This window comes from Limulus polyphemus, unplaced genomic scaffold, assembly GCF_000517525.1.
Source record: "Limulus polyphemus unplaced genomic scaffold, Limulus_polyphemus-2.1.2 Scaffold1102, whole genome shotgun sequence".
NCBI classification, from domain to species: Eukaryota; Metazoa; Arthropoda; class Merostomata; order Xiphosura; family Limulidae; genus Limulus; species Limulus polyphemus.
Genome location: NW_013666712.1, coordinates 40,449 through 51,723, shown reverse-complemented (window position 1 = coordinate 51,723; position 11,275 = coordinate 40,449). Strand labels below are relative to the sequence as shown.

The 11,275-nt window shown below is 32.9% G+C and overlaps 1 protein-coding gene across 7 annotated transcripts in view; it reads right to left on the bottom strand.

The window, feature by feature from the left end:
- Positions 1 to 11,275, bottom strand: part of LOC106462141 (lethal(3)malignant brain tumor-like protein 4) — an 81,012-nt gene that overhangs the window by 36,035 nt on the left and 33,702 nt on the right. For all 7 annotated transcript variants that reach the window (XM_022389297.1, XM_022389303.1, XM_022389301.1 and 4 more), the window contains 2 exons: positions 4,909 to 5,070; positions 1,597 to 1,837 (listed from right to left, as the gene is read on the bottom strand). In XM_022389297.1, the coding sequence (XP_022245005.1) occupies positions 1,597 to 1,837; positions 4,909 to 5,070 (403 nt within the window). The remainder of the gene's footprint in view (positions 1 to 1,596; positions 1,838 to 4,908; positions 5,071 to 11,275) is intronic.

Here is an 11,275-nt window from a genome sequence, read left to right as displayed (position 1 = left end):
AACCTCGGTTGCCAGTGGATCTGATAACAGGACGCCCACCTTATGAAGAGTGTCTGAAAATGTGTCAGAGTTCATGAAAAGAGTTATCTGAAAGGACGGATGATATTCATCATCAAGTGAGTTCAAACTTGAAAACGTCTGCTGAATCCATGAAGCTATGTTATGATAAAAGATCTACTGAAGTCAGCTTTATACCAGGAGACAAGGTGTGGTTGTATAATCCCAGGAAGACCAAAGGGAAGTCTCCTAAGTTGTCTTCTCCATGGGAAGGCCCATATGACATAGTTGGGATGAAGTGAACAGTGGAACAAAAGACGCTGCTGAAGACGTGTCACCTGGAAAAGCCACTGTCGAAGAAGAAACTCTACTCGGTTTTGAGAAGGGAAACAGTGAAGCCCTTGATGAAGTTACTACCACTGATGTGACTATTACCGATAATAGGACATTTTCTGATGGAGCAGATGAACTTCACGTGAAGCAGAAGCCAATGAGACAGAGACCAGTACAGAAGATACATCCCGTAAAATTAAGACACTTTGTTGAATTTTAATTTTGTATTTGTAACTTCTGTACATTTAATTAAGTTATTGTTAATCATCTATTGGTTTAATTTAAGTGGCTATTGTTCGGAAGAACAATACTAAGGAAGGGGCAGTGTTATGACAGCGGAGGTCACATGACTGTGAACACGTAATGAATATCTAGAAAGATCGAGGAACTTGTTGAACATTCTAGTGGTTGCTAGAATGGCGCTCTTATATTATATAAGCCGGCAAATAAAGTGACGGCAACAATTGAATAGCAGACAGAGAGACTGAAGATATAGACGGACAGTTGAGTCAAGCACGGTAGTAAGTAAAGTGCGTGAATCGTTCGTTGAGAATTATAGCATGTGTTTAAGTTAAAGGGACTGTGGAAATTAAGTGTATTGCAAAGTTGAATTGAGAAAGAATAAACTAGTTTTATTTAAGAAAAGACTTGTATCGCTGAAGTTTCTCGGAAAGTATTTCTACAAAAAATTAACAAACGAACACAGATGTAACAATATTATTTAATTTACAACTTGTCATTGAGTTATAATGCCAACCAGGTATCTCAGAACACCATACATATAATATATACTTCACCAAAAATAATCTTGTTCTTTTGATTTGCCCTGGATTAGGGTTACAGATGAAGAATGGAATACTCCCAAACTGGTATAAATAACTCAATGATGAGTGGTAAACTGAATGACAGATTGAACTTCACATTTATTTTAAACATGCAAGAGGACTAACCATAAGCCTGCTGTATTAACTGTACATGCAGAAGGATTAATCAATAGCTTATTGTATTAACTTTATAAACAAGAAAATCAACCAATAAGATACTGGAGGTTAACCAATAGCCTGTTATACTTTTACACCTAAGGAAGTTAAGTAATAGCCTGTTGTATTATTCTAATGCAGGAGGGTTGACATTTTCTGTATTTACTTTATATGCAGAAGGATTAACCATTACCTTGCTGTATCAAATTAATCATAGGTGGACATACTCATCTGTATTTTCTTACTTTTAAGAGGATTTAGATAATAATTTGCAGATTTTTTTTACCTTTTGGAGGGTGCAGCCTGTGGCTTGTTTTCTCACACCATCCAACTGGGAATATATCTGGTGAGTCAGCATTCACCCAGAAGTCATAGCAGTCTGAGTAACCATCAAAATGCAATCTCAGCCGAAAACCACATACCTCAGTGATGGTAAGAACACAGAACATTGAAGGGTGACGAGGATCTATTCCCTCCAACTTCATCCCAACTTTAAAACCATTTTTTGTGAGAGGAAAACTCTGAAACTATAAAAAAAACTTAAGATAAACATATTACTATGTCCCTATTTTTCTACCACTTTATTATTCAACCATTAATGAACCAGTAGGGAGATTTCCATATGGATAAATTATAGAAATATGTTAGTATATTAAAGTAGGATTAACATCACAATAATCATTGCTCACCAATGTGGTTTTCCACTCTCATGATTTATCCTTGTATAAGTTTATCCACTACACTTTGAAATTAAATTTAAATACAGAGATCTCTTTAAGTTTCATTCCCAATATATTTCTGTATGAGGTTAATACTTGAATGTAAGTTGCTTTTGATTTTCTTTATCAAATGTATCTGACAACAATAAACCATTTAAGTTATAGCAAGTTCATGAATAATTTGTCTAATATAATTATTCTAGAGAAAGCAGCCTGAATAAATATTGGACCATGAAAACAATCCTAAAGGTTCTTGATTAAAACATTTACCTATAATGGATACAAAACAAGCATCTGTGATTGATTAACTTCAAAGAATGAAAAATATTTCAACTTAAATGTCAAAAAAAAAAAATATATATATATATATAAAAACTGAGAGCTTTGTTAACAGCAATTAAACTTACTTTTAAAAATTGTGTTGATTTTTTGTTTTGTTTCATTTAATGGGACATGCTATAAATTTAATTTAAGAAATCATGTACAAGATATTGGAGTTTCACTTCTTTCTGAATACAAGTTCTTAGCACACTTATACTAATATGGAATAAATACAAATTGCAAGAGTTTGTTATCTCTAAACTTACACACTTGTATACATAGAGTTAATATGCTTTTTAGGTGTTTAAGTTTAGAAATAACAAACTTGTATACATAGAGTTAATATGTTTTCAGATGTTTAAGTTTAGAAATAACACACTTGTATACATAGAGTTAATATGCTTTTCAGATGTTTAAATTTAGAAATAACAAACTTGTATGCATAGGGTTAATAATATTTAATAAAATTACATGTCTGTTGCATGCAAAAAATCAGATTATTTAACACGTATTTTTTAATAAAGATCTGTTTGTGAATTTATGAAGCCTTTACTAAGTCTGAGTGAGTGCAGAGTGATTTTCAAGCTGAGAATAAAAATACTTCTTTTCATCCTACAGTTTTTATATTTCATTTTCATAACCTCTAGAACCTCCTAAATGTATATCAGAAGTTCATTGGGTAAAAGTTTATTCCTTATATCTCATTTTCTCTACCCTAACACTAAATTTAGCAGAACAATCAGTGTATAGTGAAAAGTTGAAAATTAAATAAAATCAATAATACTTTTTATTCTTCAAGAATGATTGCAGATAGTAACAGGTAATTACAATTATTTATCCTAACAGCCTTAACTTTCAACATTTTATTGCTTTGCAGTGTTATTTAGACACTATCTCGTTATGTGAAAAGCAATTAATTTCAGTAGGAGTGTAAAAAACAATCAAGTTACAATCATGCAATGCACATAGTACAAGCTGATCTCATGAAATTTCATTTTTTAATTTTGTCATTTTATTTAACCTAATAATTTTCTAATTTTACACTTTTGTTGCTTTTGTTAAAAATATAATATTAAATAAAAAAGTACATAAAAACAAGATATTTACTCTTACTTTAGTCATCTAAACCATTTGCACTTGGATGCCATGCTTCAGTAACCTTTTTCTATAATAGTTGTCCAAAACATAATTCATGAACATTTCAAAAATGCATTTTAGAACACAAAATTTAAAAGTCACCAGAAGAAAATACTTCAAAACTAATATGGCTTTCTAACTAAGATTTAAAAAAGATTAAAAAATTCCATTACTACTCTGAGCAATGACTTTAGTCAAAACTCAACAAGATTTTCTTACAAACTGCCAACTTTGACTGCCAAAATTAAGCAAAGGAATGCAAGAATCCAGTAAAATGATCTTTCTGTTAGTAATAAACATGTCCATTAATACATACCATGTGGTTTAGACAACTATCCTAAAGCTACGATAAAACAGGAGGAGCCTCTGGTGATTTTGACAAATATATTGATATCTCGGCAAACCATGAAAGTAAAAGGTTAAACTTTTATATGCTGGCCTACCACTATCTATAGTGCATATTTCTAATTGGTCAGACAATCTGAAACTTATAAAAGGAAGAAAGAAAATATATGGGACAATTCAGTGAGCAAGACACATCATGTGACACAGAGAAGTGAAGACTGAGAATTTATTTATATATTTCCCTTTGAAATTAAGAAATGAAACCTTAGTTAATACCAAAGTTTGAATTATAAACTATTATTGATATATATTAATAATAAAGTTTTTTAAGTCAACTTTAAATGTAACTCTGTAAGAAGGTTGTGACATGCACACTTTGACCTAGCCATATGCATAGTTTATTGGACAGTTGCAATCAAAAATTGAGAAAATACTATAAATAACTAAAGAGCTTGAAAAATACATGAAATTTCAAAAATTACATTTTTGAGAAAAAATATCTGTATCATCAGAAAGCACAATAAAGAACATTTTCCAACTATTTCTGGGATAGTTACACAAAATACCATTAGTATTGTCAAAAGACAGATATTTTCAGCTCTGACAAAAGAAATGGAGCCAGCCATCAATCATAAACTATGGTTAAATAATTTGAAAAACTGTATGTATCTTGAAAAATAAAATCAGTTATTTTTGTCACTCTATTTACCATCACATAACTACAAAATATATATAAATCAAAATGTTGAAATATCATAAAAATTCTCAAAGTTAATGATTTTTATAAAACTCAGTGAACACATCTGTATAGTTTTAAGAATTAATACAAAGTATTCATATGTGTAATTTTAAGGAAGAACTCTCACAATCATTAAACTTTTAAATTAACCAGCTTAAACTTAGCATTAATGCTCAATGAAAACTTCAAAACAGTGATAAGTGAATTACTTAATGTCAGTGTGCTTTCAGTTTGATAATAATGCTTATTAACTTATAGTATAGCATCATTTATGAAAATAAGAATAAATGCTAAGTTAGAAAGTAAAACACAAATAGAGTAATAAATAATTCCTTACATCTCGAAACATTTTTGCTGGAACAGCCTTAGCCTTTTCTTGATCCAAGTACGCAGACCAGCTGAAAGGCTTGAGTTTTTTTGCAATTCTTCCAGGAGAAAGTGACCTTGAACTGGAATCTTCTTTATCGGAATTAGACAATTTTACTTCTTTAGCTTCAGGCTACAGTAAACAGTAAGGCACAATGAGAATTTTATAAATATCCAATAATCTAATGCTACACACTTTTCAATACAATTTCAGTGTTTTTGGTTTTTTGCATAATGATGTGCTAAAGCTAAACTTTGATGTTGATTGGTGGTAAGTGCTTGAAGTCACATACCTACATATTTAGTCCATGACAAACAACAGCTCCAAAACAGTAAAATATTACTGTAGCCACTGTAGGGCAATAGCTCTACTAGGTTGATATAGTCATTTAATCAGGGATAACCAGGTATTCCTAAACATTAATATACTATTTTAGTTACTGAGTAGCCAATTGCTCCTAAACAGTAATGTATTTTTTATCCATTGACAAATAGCAACAATAAAACAGTAATATAATATTCTAGTCCAAAACAGTAATTGATTCTTCAAGTTGATAATAAGTAGCTATCTAAAATCAATAATACATAGGTTAAATACATCATATTAAAACAATTTCAAAGCCTCAACATAGGTGGTTATGCTCCAATTCAGGGTTTCTCAACCTGGGTTCCATGGAGTGGTTTCAGGGGTTCCACAAGAAAAAAAAATCTCTAATGGTAGTAATATAAAAAAAAGCTGAGACTGTTCTGTAACTGTCACAATTTTTCTGGCTCTCTAAGTGATAAAAAAGAAAAGAAATGGCAATTGATGGGTTGAAATCTAGCCTTTCTATTGGTTATAAATATAATGAGGATGGATGTCAGGGAAACCTATTAGCAAATTGTAAAAGAGAGGATATGACAGGAGTCTGAATTTTTATTGGATTGTTTTTTGGACAAGTAAGGTTGAAGGATATAAAAATTTTCTATCACGTCAGCTAAACGATATAATAGAGGCTACTATATGTCAAATATTTTAATTCTTGGAGAGGAGGTAAATAAACTAAAGAGGAGGTGATGACTAGAGAACAAGATTTCACAATTTTCACACTGGGGGAGATGAAGTTGTTTTTAACTATTTATTTTTATAATATTAAGAACTTCAAACTTATATAATATTAAATTTCATATTTAATCTGATGATATGTTTCAATTTCACCTGCAATAATAATATAATACATATAATGTGTTTTTCATATATATACGATAGGGTTCCACTGCAAATACATTTTCGAATAAGGGTGCCATGGTAGTATACAGGTTGAGAATTCCTGCTCTGATTTATGGTTGTACATTTTGCCAATAGATTTGCAGCATAGTTTACATTGCAAAAGGCTCCAACGCAAGCCTATCTTGTCAAAAAAACACCACTACTCCACCCATGCTTTCCATAATCCATCTAGTGTACAAAGATGATAGTTTACCAGAATTTGTTTCAACAGTCTGATCACACAGAAATTCAGAGGTTGCATTTGGCTACTCAACAGGTATGTCTTCATAAGGTAAAGCAAGAATATCTATTTTGTTCTGCAGCTGCTTGGGGAATGCTACAGTTGAATGGTTGTATGTTGTGGAAGTAACTTGTGTAGCTTTTCCAGATGGAGATTCCTCCTCATTATAATGTGAACTGCTGAATGAGGCATGTGGATGGTGTTTTCCACTAACTTTGTGTTTGTGGATTCTCACCTGTTAGAAGATGCTGCACTTTACTTATCACGGCTGGAGTAAGACTTGTTGCAGGTCTCTTTCTGGATGGTTCTGGCAAGTTGATCCATATTCCTTTGTTTTCTAATGCCATTAAGTACAAGAGCTATTCTTGCCTTGGAAATTCTAAATCTCTTATCTGAAAACATTGTTATTATCTGAGTTATATTAACATTTTGTGTCAGAAAGGACTGTTCCATACCATTCCTAAAAGTGATCAATTTTCGGTGGCATCACACTACTGACAAAATAACAAACAATATTAACATATAGTCTAATACATTTCATTCCACTTTCATCATGAATTTATATTAGCTTCACTTGTCATGAGATTTGGATATCAAAAACTGTCTTAATATAATGCACACAACCTTTTGTGTATTCTTTTAACAAATGGCAATAATACCAAAACATTAATAAACAACCTTAGCCAATGCAATTATTCCAGAACAGTAATATATCTTTAGTCAATAAAAGTAGCACTTTTTCAATGCTGATTGTTTTAACTATTCACAAACAGAAAATTATTGGTACTGATATTACTCTAATTACTGACATTCAGAAACTCCTCAAAACTAATATGATTGGTCTTCTACTTCATAAGAGTCAAAATCTACTGTACACTATTTCTTGTGATTGTCTTTATTGCTAAAGGCTAAATGTTTTTTGAAGCTGGTACTTTTCTAATTACTGAAAGACAAATATCTCTTCAAATTAATATTTAAAAAAAATGTAGTTACTAAAAACCAAACTCATTAATTTTGCTATATTTTGAAGCTATCATTAAATAATAGCTCTTTATCAGAATATTATTGTTAATCATAAGCTTTTATAGATAAGAAAAACATTATCAAATAACATCTTCAAACAGAACATTATTCGCGAGAAACAACTCATAAACAGAACACCATCATCAAGAAACAGCTTCGACCCAGAAACTCACTGTACAGAAACTGTTCCTAAGCATTACATTATTGTTGAGCAAATGCTCCTTATCTGAACAGGTCTGTAAAGAAAAAAAAAAATCTAATCATAAAATTATTGCCAAGCAATGATTTTTACATAGAAAGAAACATTACTGCTAAATAACACCACCAAAACAGAAACATTACTACTAAGTGACAACCCATAAAGAGAACACAATTATGGTCTCCCTGTTTACAGGCCACATCTGAAGGGAGGGGTGATATAAAGTTTTAACTAGTTATCGTGAGCAGGAAGTTATCTCCTTTAAAATGATCATTGAAGTAAGCACTCTAAAAGTATGGGACACTGAAACACAAAAAGCTGTTTCCTAAGATCATGTTTAACATATGGCAGCGAGGAGAAAACTGCAGTTGAAATAAGGACACAATTTAAATGTGCAGCAAGAATAAGAAAAACACTCTCCAAGACCAAGGGTATTTGCCAGTCATGGTGATAAAAATGTATGTATTTTCAATCAGTCCCTGATACAAAGAGATTGAGAAACAGCTAGGAGACACCTCGGCTGCCACACCAATTTGATTCCTCAAGGTTACTTCCTGCATGCAAAGATAGGATACAATGAAGATGACCAACCTGGGAACAATCTAGGTGGTTTCTATGGGACACCTAGATACATACTGATTGTTCAGGCATTGCCAAGTGCTGGGTATGATTGCTTTTAATCTAGGAGAGACACAAGATGCATACAGCAGACAAAGTCTGCCAGGAGAACTGCAACACAGTTGGGTACTATAGCCAAAATCTTGTTATGATCCTATAAATCCTTGCAGCAGTCAGGAGCCTTCTAATGCAGCAAAACTGACTGGCATTGATCAAGACTACATTCAGTGGCAAAGACAAACACAATAATGATGTGCATTTTTATAGATCACATCATTCTGCTGCTGACCTCACCTAAGGACACTGAATTCCTGTGGATGTATGTTTCTCAGGGCTTCCAAAAGAAGAGTGCTTCTATTCCAGAAACTAATGATATCTCAGCCACACAGAAGTAGACACACTGGTAACAGTACCAGTATTTTAAAAGAATGTTAAGCAGCTTAATTCATTAATGTTTGAAGCAACAGTAAAAGGGGATCTGGACAAGAGATTGAGTTACTATTGACACTGGAGCAGCCATAACCTTGCTATGTATCAGAAACTCTGAATGAAGCCAACACTCAGGCCAGTTAGTACATTTCCAATGTCTCTGATTGTGGTGTAAGCAGTTGAATGGACCTATTGCATAAGCTATTAGCTAGTTTTGCTTGTGCAAAGGTAAACTGCAGATCAACAGAATGGCTATCTAATACAGAGATCAAACTAGACCTAAGAACAGTGACTTACAAGCATGCTAACTGATAAAGAGGTTGGGTACCTCTGAATGTGCAAGTTGTGTTACATGGTACACTACAAGTGCAATCTAATGCATTGTTGCTATTTGCTAAGATGAAATAACTGGTGCATGAAACAGTGTTTTCTGTTCATAAATAAGACTGAACTTGCTGAACAGTTGTTTGTTCAACTACTGGCACTTGGCAATGCTTATCTGTAATTGAAGACAACCAGAAATGCAGTATCTGGAATGATTATTGGTCTGGTAACAAAAAGAAACATCACAGAACAGCCATGTTACTGGAGTCACTGTAACGATGCTGCATCTGAAAATTCATGGCTTCCAAAACATATAACACCACTGTTGAGGATTGTGTTAACAATGTAAACTCTGAACAGCAACAGGAACTCGGTGAATTATTGATACAATTTAGTGGCTATATTTATGGGACCAGATGTCTGTCTTGTAGTACAAATGATGAAGCTAGTGCTGAAATTAAACAGGTACTGAAAAAACGGACAATATAACTTTTAGAAAGTGCTTGGTTGTATCCATTTATTGATGTTATTAACAGAAAGAAAGGAATGCCAAGGTTCTATCTGGAGCTGAGGCAGATGGGCATGGAAATACACATTAATGCCTTTTCTTACCACAGATGGATGATTCTCTGGACATGCAGGAATGTGTTCATTAGTTCAATGCACTAGACATGGTTTCCAGCTACTGAAACTTTGATCTAGATAATGAAAATAGACCTAAGAATATTTTTGGCACATAGGAAACACTGTATGAACTCAACACCATGTCATTCAATTTGTGTAAGTTACCTGCCACTTTCAAGAAACTGATGAAGTTTATACTGAAAAGACTATAATTAGCAAGATTCTCACCTCTGCGGTTTATGGTTGCATCTCTCAGGCTGCTACTGGGAACCTGAGAATGATGTTTGAGCATATCAAAAATGCAGGATAAAACTGAAACCAGAAAGGTTTGAGATAGTATGTTGTACAGAAATAAAAATTGTTTGTCATACGATAGGCAGGGGCAGTACATTCACTGGAACTGAAAATATTACAGATATCAAGAACTGGTCCCAGCCCGAAACTAAAAGTCCACAGTTTTCTAAGTTTTTGAGTCATACTACTAATGATTTTGGGTAAATTTCTCAAAAGGCAACTGCATAAATCTGTGTACTGAGTAAAGCTGACATGCATGATGTGTAAACAGATGAAGGTTAGCAGAAATTTCATTCCATACAGTATACTCTAGTCGATACGCTGGATACTGATACCATTTACAGTAAAGGTAGAAGAAAATATGTAGCATGGAATCACGTATGTGAAACGTACGCTAACAGCTTCAAAATTTTGATACTCTAGAACAAAATAGGAACTGCTTACAACTGTAGATATGTCAGACATTATTGACTAAAAGGTTGACTAAAATGTAAAAATTAACAGTAAGGATTTCTTTGAATACATTAAGGGTAAACAAAATGTTAGAATGGGGGTAGGATCCTTTATGGATGATAAAGGAAGGAGAGAATCTGATGATTATAAGATGGCTGGGTTTTAAATTTTGCTTTTTCTTTGGTTTTTACTAACAAAGATTTAAGCAGTGTTCCATATCTTTAACAGTTGATAAATCAAAATGAGATCAAACAAGATGACTGCATTAATATTCATCTGATTAAAAAAAATTGGGAAGTTTAAAAAACGATAAGACTCCTGGGCCAGATATTTACACAAGGGTTTTGAAGGAGGTTAAAGATTGGATATGTGAGCCACTTATTACTATTTTTTTGTCAGTACTTGAATAGTGGGCAGGTACCAGAGGATTGGAAGTTAGCTAATGTAACTCCTCTTTTCAAGGGAAGTGGTAAAAATTGTCCCAGTAATTAGAGACCCATTAGTCTTACATCAGTTGTGGGAAAAGTTTTGGAAAGTCTGTTAAAAGATGCTTTACAAAGTCATTTAACAAAATTTAGAATTTTATTGGATGATCAACATGTTTTCACCGAGGGAAAATCTTGCCTTACAAAAGTTTGGCATTCTTTGAAAAGGTTACTGCTTATGTAGGTGAGAGTAAGGGTGTAGATTTGGTGTATCTGGATATTTCAGAAAGCATTTGACAAGGTGGCACATAAAAGGATTGTAAAAAAATATCTCTATAGATGTGGAGGATAAGTTAGCAAACTGAATGGAAGAGTGGCTAGATGGAAGAAAGCAAAGTTGTTACAAATGTAGTTCAATCAAACTGGATTAATGTCACAAGTGGGGTACCTCAGGGCTCA